This window comes from Carica papaya, chromosome 6, assembly GCF_054855325.1.
Source record: "Carica papaya isolate Zhongbai chromosome 6, ASM5485532v1, whole genome shotgun sequence".
In the NCBI taxonomy this organism is placed as follows: Eukaryota; Viridiplantae; Streptophyta; class Magnoliopsida; order Brassicales; family Caricaceae; genus Carica; species Carica papaya.
In genome coordinates, this window is record NC_142314.1 from 18,085,724 (window position 1) to 18,104,022 (window position 18,299).

Here is an 18,299-nt window from a genome sequence, read left to right on the forward strand (position 1 = left end):
TTAAGGAATTAGTATCAATTAGTCCCTTAATTTTAGAATGAAACAAGAGAAATAAAATAAAAAAAACATAGATCACAAAGATTGACAATAAAAACTAATGCGTAGGGATTCGATCAATTCCGATTGATATAACCAGAAGGTGTACCTATGTACACTATCCCCGATTTGTCAACTACGCTCTACAATAGGTCAAGTTTCTTTATGCAATGTTGATGTAAATATTATTAAAATGCAATTCGAAAATTAAACGTGAATAATGTTCGAAATGAAAATAAAAGTTTTCGCTCGCAAGGTGAGGTACTTTTCCTTCGATTTTTCAAAGGATTTTCAGTCACTAAGTAGGCGGTTATTCTGCTTGTGTTATGCAAAATGTAAACGTGTCAATTGCCTTATGTAGTGCAATTGAGATATTTTTGTATTTTGATATATAATTTTTTTTGAATAATAGAACAAACACATAATTACTTGAAACAAACGAATTAACAATCAAAATAAATTTGAAAATTAATTTGAAAACAAAAATGCTGAAAGCAATAAAGATAGATTTGGATTTTAGAAGTTTAAACTCTAATACCAGATGATGCAGAAGGATATGGAAAGAATCAAATCAACTCTTATAATCCACTCAACGTTATGCAATATTGAAACTTAACCGTCTAGAAAACTTACTCTAATTGAATATACAATTCTAAAAGGAATGTAAAAACAAAAACTAGATAAATTAAATAATAAAAGGAAAAACGTCACGGACTTACCAATAAGTTGATCTCCGCTTCTTGATTCAATAAAACTTCTAAAGACTCCTACTCCTCGAAAAACTTGAAAAAATTAAATTAGCAAAAATACTAATTGAAAAAAAGTCTAAACTTTCAAGAATTTCTCTCAAATTGATTGTAATTTGTGTACTTACAACCTATGAATAAAAGTCTGTTTATAACCTTTCTCGGGATAATTCTAAATGATTACAATCTTTTAAAAAAATTAATAAAATAATATCGTAAATAAAATTTTATCTAATTCTAGGATAATTAAATAATAAAATATTTATTCTATCACGTCTAAATACAAGATAATTAATTAAATAATCCTAAAGATATAATTTATATTTAAATAATAATAAAAATAAGATAAGGTTTTATCTCATTTGATTTCCATGTAAAACACATGGAAAAATTAATTTAGGCATGTGGGACTTAAATTAAAACATGGAGAATTAAAAAGATATTAAAATAATTAAGATATATCCTTATCCTAATTAATAGGGCTCCTAAAAAATTAAAATAATAGTAAAATAATACTCCCCTTTATCCAAATCTTCAAGATAGCCTTACCTTCCTTGGACATCCACCCTGTGTAGACTTCTTCCTCTAATTTCTTCATATTTATCCCATTAAATTAATTATTTAGAATTGCTGCAGCTGTGGAAACATTTTGGTGTAGGAAAGATTAAAATAATTAAATCCTAAAGATTATCCAAGAGGAGGTGCCGCTCGGGCTTCTGGGCCGCTCGGATTGGGCAGTTCGGCATGCAGACAGGCCATTGGGCCTCGTAGGACTGCTGTTGAGCATGGGTTCTGGGCCACACGCGTAGGGGTGCGCGCATGTCGGCCTCCTTCCACGTGCGCGCACCAAGCATGCAACCTGCTTGGTCCACACGGGTGCACAAGTTGTGCATACGATCAAAGGCCTTCCAAGGCTGATTCCTAATTGGGCCATGGGCCTCCTCGCTGTGAGTCTTGACTCTTCTTGGACCGTGACTTATTCTCCAAATCCATTAAACTTACTTGAGCCTTAGGCTTCCTTTGGGCAAACTTGACCCATTTTTTAGAATAATCCCAATTAGAAAAGTAGTTAAAGATGAAATTATTTTCCTGTTCTGAGCGATCTCATTTAGGAAACAAAATGATGTTGGCATTGCTTTCCTGTTTGGGACGGAACCTGGAAATTCCTCTTTGATACGGGATTGCATCATTAGAACTACATCTGAGCCATCTAGAATCACGTCAATTATTCTTCTAGATCATGCTTCCCACTTAAACAAAATTTTTTTTCGAGTTTTTAAGTGTTGAAAATTTAAATAACTTGATGGACAATCATCTAAAAAAAATTTGTTGGAGCTCCTTTGATTTATTTGAAAAAAATTTCCTCGAGTTTTTTAGTTTTGAAGAATAAAATAGCCCTTATTAGGAAAGATATTTGTCAGCGACGACATCATGAAAGGTTGATAAAACCAAGATAGTATGACAAGCTCCAAAAAATTCAATTTTTCCTTAGTTTGCTTCTAGGGAATAGTAGCTTTATCTTTCTTGATATACGCTGATCAATCTCAAAATTATCTCCACCATGAACTTGATCATCACTAAAACCTATGTTTCAATTTCTTTTTCTTGTTTCAGGACTTGGCACTCATATTATTCCTCTACTCGCTCTTCTATTATTTCTTCCACCTGGTTTTCCATTCCTTGCACAGTTTAGGCTCTAGTCATGACTCTTCATTTTGCATATACGTTTAAATTTTTTTCTTTTTTGTTGCATCAGTTATTAACTCTTTTGAATTATCTGAGAAGTTGGCTCATTTCCTTCAGAAGCTTCTTATGAATTGTCTCGTAAAGTAAGTTTCTTACCATCCCCACATGGTACATAGATATTTCAATTATGACTACAAAGGACATTTATATTAAACTTCCAATATGTACCAATAACAAGCTTTCATGTCAATCACATCAAGACACATTTCATCTTCATAAGACTCTCCAATAGAAAAAAAGGAACGTGACAAAATTTACTTACTCCGCATTTCCATCCAATGTATAAGGTCAAGAAGTGGCTCAACTCGTAATTCCAAGTAATCTACCAATGCTTGAGACACAATATTATCATTAATACGAGTCTCAATGATATAATTGAGTACCAATTTATTGACTCTACAAAATGAAAAATTGGAAAACATTTGGAAAGAAAAATTCTTTGAACAAGACATGCAAGTGAAGTATTTTCCTTCCTAATCATCACTGTGAAAGGGCCATACTCGGGCGTGTTGTGAGCCTTTAAGCATTGATCATTGGAGCTATTGGTGGAGACTGTCAATTTTGGGGACTTTTATCTGTGATTTCGTGTTTATTAGCCACAATTTTTTAGAAAATAAAAGGGGATAGGGCTGTGCTTGGCTGTAGAAGTGTGATGTTAATGGATCAAGGTGCACTATACTTTAATACCAATACCAATTGATGCACGACCGAAGCAAAGATAGATTTGCATGATCTCATTCAAGCATAAAAAGGTATCTTAACAACGTCCAAGCTAGACACACAACCTATAATCCATTAGAATTTCAGTGGAACCCACCAAAAAATAAGAAAGTCTTAACATCCACAAAGAAGAAAGTATTCATTGAAGAGTAAGATAGAATATAGAATTTATTAAAAATTGAATTTCTAGTTTTACAGCCTATAGAGCTTATATATTTATAATATTCTTGGGCCCATTTTTCATTTTCCAAATGTGTTCTATGGAGAACTTTCTTATATCAATTTATTCAAATGTTATGGTCGCAGGTGAAAGAATATGTTAATTTATTCAAATGCTTGTCCGAATGTTAAAGGCAAATGAAGCCTTGGAAGAGCCATTCTGGAAGCTCGATTTGAAAGGGGTTTTTTGGTGAAATCCCACTATCTCCGTTCATCAAAGAGCAGAAGAACTGATATGACATCGTATGGAAACTAATTTGGAAGATGAGGTGCTTTCTATGTCAAGGGGAAATATCATTTTAAATGGGTATTATCTATGTAAAAGAGATGAAGAATTGAGCAAGCTCTCCTTTTCTGGTGCCCATTCCCTCATTGAACTTGGTCTATTGTCTATAGTCCTTTAGGGGTTAACTGGGTAATGATAGTTTTGGTAAAAGAGTAGATCCATACTCTTAAAAAAAAGTTCTGAAGTCTCATTGACGGTAAAAAAAATAACTATAAGATGTCAAGAATCACCTTAGTAGCAAGAAGAAGAAATAAGAAATTAATTCATGCTAGGAATTTTATTGGCATTTTGTCTTGTTATTTCGGTTAGTAGGACAACCAAAGAATATGGCAGGCTGCAGTCACAGCTGTCACTGTACAGTAAGAATATTACTGTTACTGCCAGCCTATTTGACAGCTGTACCTTCTATAATGGATGTAAATTGTAAGGAATGCAATGAATTCAGTCTTATGATATTTCTCTAATCCTCCCTCTGCAATCTACCTTCTCTATTTTCTCTTCCACTTTCTCTCCCTCTCTTCCTCTATTGCCTTCTACTCTATCCCATATTCACACAGCCATCATAACTGATAAATCATGGCCTAGCATGCTAAGGAGTCAGTACCCAGACATAAGACCTCCAAAAACTTTCTATCCTTAAACAGCTTCCAGATAGGAGCATCATTTAAGCTTGACTCAGTAGGGTGATTTCCATCCGAGCCAAAAAGGAAATCAAATAGTTGAACCCCTAATCATTGAGATTCTGGAGGAGAAGAAATAAATATAAGCATATATGCATATATATTAAAAGGTGGAAATATTGTGGAGAAATATTAAAAGGTGGAGCAAGGAGAAGTTGGGCAATCTGATTGACATAAGGAAGATTCAGTGATAGAAATTGACGTCTAGATGGCGTGGAGATAAGAAGTTTTACTAGTGAGGAAATCCATTGAATGGTGGACTGAAATCAGTTCACACACATTTTCGGTTGCATACCCAGTAGCTTGCAAATTAGCTACTTCAGCCTCCTTTCGGTGCAGACTGCAAGGAAACTAGTGTTTGGCACCATATTGCTAAAATTTTGAGAAGTTTGCTGGCAGAATTAACAACACCCACTGATTATCTATCCAAAGAGCTACACTGATCTCATGAACATTTTCTTTCACGTCTTTAGTGGATTAACCTTGCCACATATTAAGATCCTAAACAAACTTCTTTTTCGGAAAGACCATAAGTAAACTTGCCTATTATTAAGGGGAGATGGGATTAACATGTTTGATTAAATTATAATAAAAAGATGATATGCCATCTTAACTAATGCGTGAAAGCCACTTCTAAAAATTCATTATGTGTGTGAAGGTTATGAAGGACAACTAGTATAGTTAGTGGCACTGTCTAGCACAAGGATAAAGGGCAAAAAGTAAATAACCAGACGTTGGTAACATGAAATGCACAGGTTAACAGATTTAAAAACTAAAAAATCAATCTGAAATAATAATTCACCATAGTAAATGTTGATTATCTTCTGCTAATAACCAAATTGCCAGCTTTTACAAAACCAATTTCTCAAAGTAAAAGAATCACTTAACAACACCAAGAAGTGAGAGGAGAGAAAGCAAGAAAGATTTGGGAGGAAAGAATTCAAATAACATAGCAAAAACCACAATCAAGTTTCTTTAAATTGGCTACATGCACGAATCACAAGCACCTACCTTCCAGCCCTGTACATATAAAGCCCCCGATTGGCCTTCCAAACACTCTGTGGCACACTTCTGAAATACAAGCGTGCAGCTTCAAGTCCACACCTCATCAATGCCGCGTCGTCACTCCCCAATTCGATAACCGCTGCATTGTGCCTCATCAAAGACCCCGACAGCGCCTCCACAGCCCTCGCGTAGGGACCGACAGGGACCCCATCATAAGGCACAATATCCGATAATCTAACCCTCGCCAGTGGAGCTCCCATCCTCACTACGGGGTCACCCGAGGGATTCGCGGCCACGATCGGGGCCACCGGCATGATTACATGATCGACAGCCGGCGATGCAGGCGGCTGGCGAGACAAACCGGGGCCTGTTTGCACGGAAATAGGAGCTAGAGAGAGAGGAGACGGGTGGGTGGCGGATGTGGTGGACCTAACTATGGCGGGGGGATGAGGATTCTGGTGTGAGGATAGTGCAGAAGGTGTCTGCTGCTGCATAGTGAATACAACCATTAATCATTCTGATACGGCTTCAGTTTACCACCCTAAAAGGGAATGGTTCTGATTTAGGGTTTTTGGTGGATTACTTCTCGAAATGCCTGAACAGTGGTTGATCTGCAGCATCAATTCGGCGTTTTTCTCCCTTTTTATGTCTTTCTCAGGTAAGTTTAAAATTGGGCTTCTTGTGCGTGACTTGCCAAAAAGCGTATTCTCGCTAAAAACAGTAGCTGTTAGGGTTTACAGAGGTTCAAAGTTTGGTAAAGAAGAAGGATGGTGCAGAAAGCTCAGATGCACCGGGTGATTGAGAAAGGAATGGAGGCTGGTTTTGATTCTGTGTTGTTTTCGGTTAAAGGGTTTTGATGGCTTCTAAAATCATTTCTTCCAATAGAAGTGAGAGAACCGGTTAAAATAGACCGTTATATCACTTTTGGTGGCTTTTTTTGTTTTTTCTTATTTTAAGGTGATTTAAAATTTTTCTAGACACTTTTTTGTTTCCTAGAACAAATAATTTATTTTCGAACATATTTTATATTTTACACCAGGTGATTATAAAATTATTGTTGGAGTTTATATTTTTATGTTTATTTAAAGGTCACAAATTTTATTTTATTGAGAATATAGTACTCACCCTTTTATATCAATTATCTAAGTTGATAAATTATAACTTATAATACTTTATTCAGTATAATTAATAATTCAATTTGCTAAGTTTTTAATGTAGTTATAGTAAATAAGTTGGATTAAATTTTAATAAGATTATTATCTTTTTAGGAAAGAAAAATATTTGAGGGTTGTTAGATTTTATTAATTGGATAGACACAACGAGTTAAAAAAAAAAAACTTATTCTAACAGTTTATTTTTCTATAAAAAAAATAGAAAATTGGTATCAATCTTACTATAATATACAAAAAAAATTATTTTATTTTTAAATTAAATTAAAATAATATCTATTTGTAAATTTTTGTGCAACTTAGTTCATATTAATATAATAAATTTATTACATTAGTCAATAATTATTTACTCTTTCTTTTACTTTTTTAGATATAATGATACCTTAATTTCCCCGCCCATAAAAAAGATATTAGTGATGATAAAGTGGAAATGAAAATGCAATGGACTAATCATAAGTGATATCATAGTTGAATCGATGAAAGTTGAAGCAAGGCTAACAAAGCTCAAAGCTTAACTTTTATTAATTCTCAAAATGTATTTTAAAATGCTTGAGCTAGGGAATTTATGTAAGCTCCGGATTACTACTTCTAATTGGAATAGAATTTAAGATTCCTATCCAAACTCTAGGTTTTAATCTAACTAAAAAAAACAAATACATAATTAATTAAATAATAAATTTTTTATCCTTATCCTAATTTAGATAATTAAATAATTCTAAAGATAAAGATTTACATTAAAATAATGTTAAATAATAGTCCCTTTATCCTATTTCTTCAAAGATATCTTCTCTTCAACTTTGAGTAGAATTCTACCTTTAAATTTGTCATATTTTGCACATAGGATAAATTAGGTAGAGTTGTTTCAGCTTTTGGAGTATTGGAGAGGTTGGAAAAATTGAAGAAACCTAAATTTGTATCTATTCAGATTTAGAGGCAAGCCACATAGGCTGCCCTTGGGAGTCACTCAGGTTGGGCCAAGCTTGTGCGACCTGTTTGGGTTGAGTCGGGTTCGCACAACTGCTGCTACTATGCGAGCTTAGGCTACCGATCACGTAGGTTGGGTCATGTGGGCTTGGCTACTTGCTTGTGTGGTATGCTCAGCCGTGCAGGTGGCGAACCCACCCATGTGGGGGCCATACTTCACACGTGGGAACGCCAACACATGTATAGATCACGGGTACCCATATTCATATCATGTTTTGGGCTTCTTCTTGGGTCGTGATTCGTGGGCCAAGTCTTTTCTTGGTTGTTAGACCCGATAACTTTTTATTTTCTTAACTTTTCTGATGTTACCTTTCTTTAGACCGAATTTTTAGTGTATTCAACTTTGATTTGTAGTCTAAAACTTGTATCAGGTTTGACTTAGTTTGGTCATTATTTGTTCGAAAATTCTTACAAATATGTCCAGGAAGCTCATCCTTATTCAGTTTTTTCCTCACTTCAAGAGTCTCATGGACATCCTATTTATCGCAAATCTTTTCCTTAGTTATTTTTAAACCATCCCCCTCTTTCTTCGAGAGGATTCATTCTCGAATATGTATTCTCTGCTACCTTCTCATCCAAGGACATAAAGACTAAAGAAAATACAAAGTAATCTCCAGCAAAACTGAAAACATCAGTTTGCTCATATACGAAGAAGCAGTTCTTAGTCCCTCTGGGGCTATTAGCTCCCTCGGTTTGTCATCCTGTAAAACTCTTCATAGGACTTAATTTTAAATTAGTCTTCGTATGGTTTCCTCCTGAGCAAGGGAGGTAGGATATGGGTGAGACCTCTCATGCATACGAAGTAATGATTTTTCCCACCAGCATAACAGACATCTCGGTCATATTGCTATGGTCGTCCTAGCAGTAAGTGTTTTACTTACATAGGAACGACATCGCACAGTATTTCATCCTCATATTTTCTAGCAAAGAACGAAACTCGTACCTATTTTGTGACATTGATCTCCTTATTGTTATCCAACCAATACAGCTTGTAGGGATGGGGGTGCGAAATGCACTTCAATCTTACCCTTTCAACTAGTAAGTTGCTGGCAACATTAGTACAAATTACCAAATTGATAGGTTGATATGGTTGATATCAACATCAGTACATTAATGTGCTAGCAACATTAGTACATTAATTTTAAACTGTTTTATTTCGATTGATAAGTTGATATGGTTGTATATTAAGTCAAATTATCAAATTATCTATATTTTAATGTTGAAGGAAAGAAAAGAACAAAAATACTTATTTAAATTATAATTAAGTTATTTAACTTGAGAAATTATTTAAACTATAATTCTCATTAAATTTTTTTCTTAAAATATCAAAAAATAAATTTGCTATGAAGAATAAAAATTTATTTTTTATAGTTAGTATAAAAAATTAATTTAAAACTAAAATTTTTAAGTTATAATTATAAATTAAAAAATCTAAAAAGAAACAGACTGAAAAAGAAGAGAATAAGAGAAAAAAAAAAGTAGGTTGGGCTGCTGAGAAGGGTTTTTTCAAGGGTAAAATAGGAATTATAAAAATTTAATGAGGGTATAAATGGAATACAAATTTTAACTCGTCAAAAACTACCAAATCGATTGTTTTAAAAAGTTGTCCAAATTATGCCTTTAGAATACCATTAAAAACTCTAAGGTAACCATACCATCACCAAACAAACATGACTTCGCCATCCTACTACCATACCCTACATTAACGAACCACATTTTACCATCATCCAAATAGAGGGTTAGGGTTACTTATGGGATTGATGGCAGATTGTTTGCTCTTTCTATCTTCAATCCTCTTGACTTTATACTTTCTAACCCATCTCTGACTTGTTGAAGGATTGGCATTGAAAAAACCCCTGTTAGTCCTTCTTCTTTTTAATTACCTCACAATTTTAATAGCCTTGTGTACCATCTCTTCCAGGTTAACATAATTCTATAATTTCAAGATATTGGCAATTTTCTTATTCAAACCTTCTAGGAACCGAACCATAGTGGTTTTCGGGCATTCCTCTACCATAACCCGAATCGCAGTCATCTCTATCTCTTTGTGGTACTCTTCTGCTGTCTTGGAACCCTGAGTCAAGTATTAAAGTTTTAGATTTATGTTTATGTCGAAGTGGGTTTACACAAAATACTTCCCCATGATGGATCTCAATTCTCTCCAGGTGGTGACCGATGTGTCACCATCCCGATCCTTGAGAGCAACTAACTGATCTAGCAGACAGAGGCATATTCTGTGAATTCAAAAGTTGCTAACTTGAGTTTCTTTTCTTCACTGTAGTTTTAACAATTGAGAATACGATCGACCTTTTGTTCCCATTCAAGGTAGGCCATGAGGTCATTTGTCCCCTGAAAGGCTAGTACCTGCAATTTAAAATCATGAAGATCCCCATTCGTCTCCTTTCAGCAACTTCCCTGTCGATCATCAGTATCATCGCCACAAGATCTTGTTTCCTCCTACACTACATGGCATCAGGCACAGCTACGATGGCCTCCTCTTTTTAGACGATCCATTCATGCCTCGGGCCATTCTTCCCCTAGAATGTTGGTACCTACAATTTAAAATCATGAATATCCCCACCCATCTCCTCTTGATGACCTCTCCATCGATCGTCAGTATCATCACCACAAGACCTTGTTTCTTCTTGCACTACATGGCATCAGGCATAGCTGTGATGGCCTCCCCTTTCTAGATGATCTATTCGTGCAATCAAGTTCCCCATTTGGACACTTAATTGGGTAAACATGTCCATGATCCTCTCCTCCATGGTGATGGGCCTACTATTGCACTGTGGTGAGACATGATGAGGTTCATACAAGGACAAAGGTTAGTGGAAATAATTAAACTCTCCCTTACCTTCACTTGTGTTCACCTCACAATCTCTCAGACTATAGCTTCCTTTGTCAAGTTGAGCGTTCAGAGTAGGACTCACTTTAGTTCAGATCTGCACGTTAGTATTTCCTGAAATGTAAGGAATCCTAAAGGAATTTAATTTTTATAGAAACTCAAAACAAACACACAAAAGAAAGATTGATGTGCTTTTATTATACGCCAATTAATTAGGAACAATTAGTTACTTACTTATGTAATGAAACAAAAGCATAATGAAATAATGGAAATGTAGATCACAAAGAAAACTAGATGGACTCTACCGCGTATGGACCCGGTTAATCTTGATGGATATAACCGGAAGGTGTATCTTAATTATACTACCTAATATCAGCTACACTCTATGAATAGTCAAGTTTCTTTATGCAATGTTTAAGCCAAAATTTCATGATGCAAAACGATCAATTAAAAGTGAAGCATAAAAGGTTTTCGCTCAAAGTGGATGAGTTAATATACCTTTTTGCTTTATACAAATCAATGATGCAAAAGAAATGAAAAATAAAAGTTTTCACGCATACCTATTGGGTGAGGTACTTTGCCTTTGAATCCACAAAGGTTTTCCAATCTCACTTACTAAGCGGTTACTCTACTTTTAAATGCAACATATAAACATCATGTCAATTGCCTTATGGTGTGCAATTTTATATTTTTAATTTTGTAATTTTTTTTATTTGTAATAAACATAAACCACTTGAATTAAACGGATAAATATGAATTTAAGTGGGATTCAATATGAATTAATAAAAAAAACTAATTTAAATTGTTAATTAATTCACAAGAATGCTAAAACAATTAACATACATAGGTTCACTAGGAGCCTAAACTCTAATACCATCTGACATGGGAGGGTATGGGAAGGATCGTTTTGACTTTTAGAACCTCAACCCAATCGTTTGCAATATCAAAACTCAAGCCACCTAATTAAAATCCCTCCCTTTAATTGAAATTATAATTCTAAAATTAAGAATGCAATAACAGCAACTAGGAAAACAAAAATAAGAAAATGAAAGACACCATTACTTACCTGATAAATCGATCCCAACTCCTTAACTCAATCAAGACTTTGACAAACGCACCTAACTTGGAAGGACTTGAAGAGAAGACTTGGCACAAGGTTAAACAAAGCTTAAAGCTTAACTTTTATCAATTCGCAATATGTATATTACAATGCTTGGGGTAGGGCATTTATTGTAGCGCCCGGAAAGGGGCCGAAAAAAAAAAAAAAAAAAAAAAGCCACGTCGGCAGCCACGTCAGCAGGCCCGGTCAGCAGTCCCGGCCAACCGGGACCTGCCACGTGGCAAGACCACGTCGTTCCAAAAAGGGCCACGTTGGCGATCCGCGTAGGCGCGATCGGACGGCCCAGATTTAATCAAAAACGGACGGCCCAGATTAAAACAAAATGGACGGCTGAGATCAAAAGGCAAAGGGTTATAAATAGAACCCCCACACCAGACCACAAACCCTAGCCACCTGCCGCTCGCCGGAGAAAACGAACCAGAAGCCGGCCGCCGCCACCCGCCGCCGCACCGGAGGAATTTCCGACCGCCGATTGAGGTAAATTTCGTACTCCCGACTTGTTTTTCCACGCTGATTCCTCCTGTGGCCAAATCAGAGCCAAAATCCCGGCCAAACGGCCGGAATACACGGCCGAAGCCCAGCGGCACCGCCGCGCCCCTTCTCAGTTTTTGCCTCCGATGAGGCCCTTCCCGGCCTCCATTTGATGCAATTTTTATATCACCGTGATCACCATTCTTTTCTCTATAGGTTGACCAGAGCCGAATCACTAAAACACGAACCTCGCCGGAGAGCCGCCGCACCCGAGAGCGCCACCGCCGGTAAGCTCCGTTTTTCCGTGACTTTTTTGCCCCCCGAGGGCCCTAGGGTTGTTTTCTCGCAGGGACCGATGCGAGTGTGGCCGAATTCGGCCGGAAACGTCCGAAAACAGCCAACCCGAGGCGAATCGCCGCCGCCTTTGCTGGAGCACGGCGGAGCCACCGTGCCGGAGTTGCGATTTGGGCCGAAAGGGGCCCTGAGCCTAATTTGGGATTTTTTTGGAACACGTGCAGGTACCAGTAGTGCGTTTCAGTTCCCCGAGAAAAATTCAGGGAAAATTAGGGACAGTCTGCAAGCGCACTGTGAAGCCGTGTTCGGACCCCGAAACGAGTAAGGACCCCTCACCCTATTTCCTATCATAGTTTTAAAGTTCAATAAATGATAAAACGGTATTTCATGAATCAACGAGTGTGTGAAACTGCTTAAGGTCGCTAATGGAGCCCGAGTCTAGTGTGTTTGTCGGTTAACTGTTAATTGACCTGTTTTACAGTTTTAAATGCAGCATGAGGTTCGATGTTTTCATTTTATGGATTCGTGTGCATATTTTACTGTTTTATTGATTATGGATTAAATGACCGGGATATTGATGCTGTATGTTGTCTGTTTAGCATAAATTACTGTTTGCTTGCTTGTATGTAGATTAATGATGCTGACTGAGGAAAAAGAGAATGAAAAATTATGTAAATGGGTAATGGTATAATGTGGTCAGCCTGACTAGATATCCTGGGAGATGGTGGACGGACCGGGTCCGTAGGGAACCCTACCGGGATTGTGGTCTCCCATACCGGACAGGGTATGGAGATCTTATGTGTTTTGGCGCCCATACCGGACGGGGTATGGGGACGACCCATTTCACCCTCATACCGGACGGGGTAATGAGGTCTATGTTTTGGCGCCCATACCGGACGGGGTATGGGGACGGTCTGTTTCACCCTCATACCGGACGGGGTAATGAGGTCTATGGTTTGGCGCCCATACCGGACGGGGTATGGGGACGGCCCTGGAATGGATGTCAAGTGTTAAGGATTAACGGGTAACGGGACCCCTATGGATCCCCATGGATACTAGTGGGCTGGTGAATCAGGAAAATATGTTGTGTAACAATTGAATTACGAAAAGTTTGATAGGTATTATGTTATACAGTTCTTATATATGTTTCCATGATGATGATGATGTTATTGCTTTCGTATATTGTTTTATGAATTTCACCGAGGTAAGTAAATGGTAAAGGTTTTATTATCGATAAAAGGATTTGTTGTAAATTATGCTCCATTGGTCTTTTTGTGTTTTCTACCCACCTTTACCTCCGTGACGGTGAGATATCGTGATGTCTTTACTGGGCTAGTGTAGCTCATTCCTTATTTAATCATTTCAGATCAAGAGGACATCGTTCCCGAGCCGGTTCCGCAGGAGGACGACGAAGGGGACGCCTAAAGACTCCATAGTCACATTCGTAGTTTTTACTTTCAAGTTTCTCCTTTAGGTAGTTTAATCTTTTATATTTTGTGAGCACGTTTCGGTTTCAGTGTAAGGGATGTTATTCAAATTTTGACTTCGCTTCCGCATTTGATATTTATAATATAAATTCCATTATGAATTTCCGGGGCTGCTACATTTATATAGACTTTGGATTACTATTTCTAGTTGAAATAGGATTTAAGATTCCTTTCCGAACTCTAAATTTTAATCTAATTAGAAAATAAATATATAATTAATTAAATAATAAATTATTTATCCTTATCCTAATTTAATTAACCAAATAATCGTACGGATAAGGATTTATATTAAAATAATATTAAATAATAGTCCCCTTACATTAATTCGTTAAAGATATATTCTCTTTAATTTTGAATAGAATTTCACTTTTAAATTTGGCATTATTTGCACATAGGATAAATTAGGTAGAGTTGTTGCAGCTTTTGGAGTCTTGAAGAGATTGGGAAAATGAAGAAACCTAAATCTGGAAGGATTTTGAGGCAAGCTGCACGGGCTGCCTTTGGGAGCTGCTTAGTTTAGGTTGAGCTTGCGCAGGGCGCTCAAGCTGGGTCGGGCTCATGCGTCTGCTGCTGTTGTGCGGGCTTGGACTGCAGGTCACGTAAGCTAGGCTGTGGGTCACGTTGCTGGGTCGATTAGGCCACGTTGGTCGATCTTCAATATGCGGATTGAGCATGTGGAGCTCGTTAGGCGTGCAACCTGCCGATTGCGTACATGTGCATTGTCGCGCGCATGAGGGGCTTCTCTTGGTCATTGTTTGTTCGGGAATGCTTATGAATATGTACAAGAAGCTCATCCTTGCTTAGCCTTTTCCTCCCTTCAAGAGTCTCATGGACCTCCTGTTTATTGCAGATCTTTTCCTCGATAATTTTCACATCATAAGTACTAGTCAAGTGTGAAATACTAGAGTATCATAAACTTATAAAATAATCATATCTAGTACTTCCATTCAAAATATATTGAGATTAGACATTATTTCATTAGATTCATGTTCAAAATAAAGATTCAAAAATTGAATTTGTTCATATAGAATTTTTGTTGATATTTAACTATAAGATTTTTACATAAACAACAATTTACAAATCAAGATCTATATCTAAATCTAAAAATAATACAACACTTTCATGTGAATCACATAAGCTATATCTGAAATGGAAGCATACTTAAATCCATAGCGAAAGAAATCTACACGTGCTGCGGTAGATATTCCAAATCAACACGTGGTGTTTTAAAGTTTTCACATTCTCTTTTCAAGTGATGGGATGACATAATAAGAAAAACTCTCTGTGTGATTTAGGAAACCTAACCGCCTATTTATATCCTTAAGTTTTATTATTTTTAATTTAACTCATCATAAAATCAGAAATAACACTTTTGATCTTTGCACATAAAAAAATTCACAATTAATTTGATGCATTAAAGCTTAATATCCATTTAGCTTTAACATATCATTTTTAAATGTGTCCAATCAAATTAATAGTCTTTTATGCAAAATAAAGTACACATTGAGCCCATACGACTAATTAAAATCCAACAATCTCCTACTTGGGCTATATACGTCACCTTATAATTGTCTATTAACAACCTTATGTGTACTTAAAATTTTGCTATTAATACCTGAATGCATCCCCTAAACAATCTGATCCATCAATCATATCAACATAGGATCAAAGCAGTTTTCGCTACAACTGTTGTAACTAAACCCATTAATAGTCATGTACATAAATACATTTGATTGACCTGGATCAATCATGGATGTGCAACATGAAAATTGCATGTTATGTGATCTGAGTATGCGTATTTCCAACTGGTCATACCTTAAAACTTAACAAGATCAACTTTAAATAAATTCATATATAAAATATAAACCAAATCAATATAACTAAAATTAATTACCAAATACATAAACCATATCAGAAATACAAAACTCAAGACATGTTTGTATCATAAAAGCAACTATAGTATAAAATTCTTACTAAAACTATACATCCTCAAGAGATGCAACACCCATATGAGCAATGTGCTAATGAAAGACCTTGGTTGGTAATCCTTTACTGAGTGGATCTGTAACCATGGAATTCGTCCTGATGTGCTCTACTAATATCTGTTTACTCTAAACATTTTCTTTAACAACCAGGAACTTGATGTTTATATGCTTTGACTTCGATGAGCTCCTATTATTATTGGAATACATAACTATAAACTTATTGTTACAAAATATCTTTATTGTTCTTTTAATTCTATCTATAATACGCAGCCTGTGACACCCCTGAACCTTTAAATGTTAATGTTGTAAAATTATTCGGTTTTATTTATAATTTATCTTAAATTTGATGCTGAAATTATTTTATTGTATTTTTAATTAGTAGTTTTAACACTCAAAATATTTTTATGCATAAATTAATTTGTTATTTTGTCAAAAGAATGGTTAAAATTTATTTTTAGAAAAAAAAATAGAAAATTTGAAGAGAAACTTATGGACAAGCCCATGGGGGAGGACACACATATGCCTGCATACCTGCGAGTAGAATTGCCTGCGTGAGTGCAAAGCACGTGCGTTACATCGTGCACCCACAGACTACACGTATGTTCTATCTGTGCACATGCATGCATGTCACATTGCGCCTATACGCTGCATGCACATGTCACATCGAACCGTCCCATCACGCGTGTCGCACACACACATCACTTTGCGCACACCTACGTCCATGTTGAGTCACATACATGCATGCCTGCACACTTCACGTCGCATATCTGCATACCTGCTGCATGCCTGCGCGTTTACGCTCTTGCTGCATGTCACTTGTCATGCGCCCGTTGGCCTGTTGTCCCATCATACACTGTTGTCGTTTCCCACGCACCTACTACACATCACGTTGCCACTAGCCACCTAGTGTGTCACATTGCCGACCGCTAGCCACCACATGGCATGCATGTCAACCGCGACGTGGTGCTTGTGTATGCCCCATTTTTTTGGCTATTTAAAGCCTTCCTTCTCTTCTCCTCTGCCATTTCTCCATTTTCTTTCTTCTTTTTCATTTGGCTGAGAGTGAGAAAGAGAAAATAATGTGATCTTGGATTACCCAAATTTAGTTCCAAAGATAAAATCCTGCATCAAGAAGGAACCCTATAGAAATTCGAACTCCTGTAGAATAATTTCCTGCGATCCACTGTAACACAAGATTCTACCCATACAATACAACATATGAGTAAGTGTAGGCGTAAGAAAAAAAAAAGAAATCCATTTTCTCACAAGGATTCCTGTAAGTTTCGTCTCAAAGATACAAGTAATTCTCGAACTTTTTTATTTTCTAAATGGGATCATCTCAAATGGAAAAGTAAATTCAAGTTTCCTAAAAGGGAACACCCTTAACAGAAAAGTAACTCTATCTTTGACTACTCTCCTAAATGGGACTATTCGAAGGAGTGGGCCAAGTTTGTCCAAAGGAAACTTGAAGTATATGTAATGCTTCATGGGCTGGGAGAAGTTATAAGGCAAGAAGAAAGGCCCATTTATGGTCCAACCCAAAGTGGCCCAAAGACCTCATGGCCAAAGTGGGTCAAGGCACAAAAGAGATCCACGTATAGCATGTACAACACATATGTTCCTTTTATTTCACATGTGCGGGTTGTCACATGTGCGAGAAGGACCACCCGCACATGCAAGTCCACCACTCGTGTGAGATAGCATGTGAGGCACGCAGACACACATTCTCGTACGCCCGACACGCGCATGTAAGTGCGCAGGAAGTGCCTCGTATGTGCGTGGCAATGCGAATGTGCGCGAGTAGCCAGTCGCACACCCATTAACCACCATTTGAGTGACCCGCGCCCATAAACACGACCTGTTCGGCCCACCTAGCCCAATAGTGTGATCAGCGGCCTAGCCTGCATGACCCATGACCTAAGCCTATAATCAACAACCGCGGGAACCAGGCCCAACCTGAGCAACTCGCAAAGGCAGCCCCTATGGCTTGCCTCTGCTAAATCCTTTAGGAGTTATTTTCTTCCTTGTTCCTACTTCTACAAGGTCTCCAAGCTGCAACAACTCTATCTAATGTATCCTATGTGATAACTATGATTAATTTGAAGAAAAAGTCTATTTAAAGTGGGAGATCAAGGGAGATCATGCTTCTTAAAGACTTGGATAAAGAATACCATTATTTTAACATTATTCTATTAATATTTTTATGTTAAACCTTATCCATATGATTATTTAATTATTAAATTAGGATAAGGATAAGGATAAAGAATTTTATTATTTAATCGATTATGTATTTATTTTTCAATTAAATTAGGAATTAGAATATGGATAGGAAACCTAAATCTTATTCCATGTAAAACTAGAAATCAAGAACCTACGTAAAGGCTTTACCTCAAGCATTATAACACACATCTTGAGAATTAATAAAAATTAAGCTTTGACTTTTTTTTATCTAAATTAGCTTAATGCTAATTTTCTTTCTCTTCAAGTTCTTCCAAGTTAAGTG

At 36.6% G+C, this 18,299-nt stretch overlaps 1 protein-coding gene across 3 annotated transcripts in view; it reads right to left on the reverse strand.

Moving 5' to 3' along the window:
• The window catches only part of LOC110813652 (RING/U-box superfamily protein), a 41,633-nt gene extending 35,300 nt beyond the window's left edge, over positions 1 to 6,333 (reverse strand). Inside the window, exons 1-2 of one of the 3 annotated variants that reach the window (XM_088206364.1) lie at positions 5,445 to 5,581; positions 756 to 803 (exon numbers count right to left, since the gene is read on the reverse strand). Coding sequence is in view for 1 of the 3 variants with exons in the window: in XM_088206363.1 (XP_088062489.1) it covers positions 5,445 to 5,947 (503 nt within the window). In the remaining 2 variants the exon portion in view is untranslated. Of the gene's footprint in view, positions 1 to 755; positions 804 to 5,444 lie in introns of all 3 variants that reach the window. The other 2 variants (XR_015812822.1, XM_088206363.1) reach the window with 2 other exon arrangements.
• Positions 6,334 to 18,299: the final 11,966 nt, after the last annotated feature.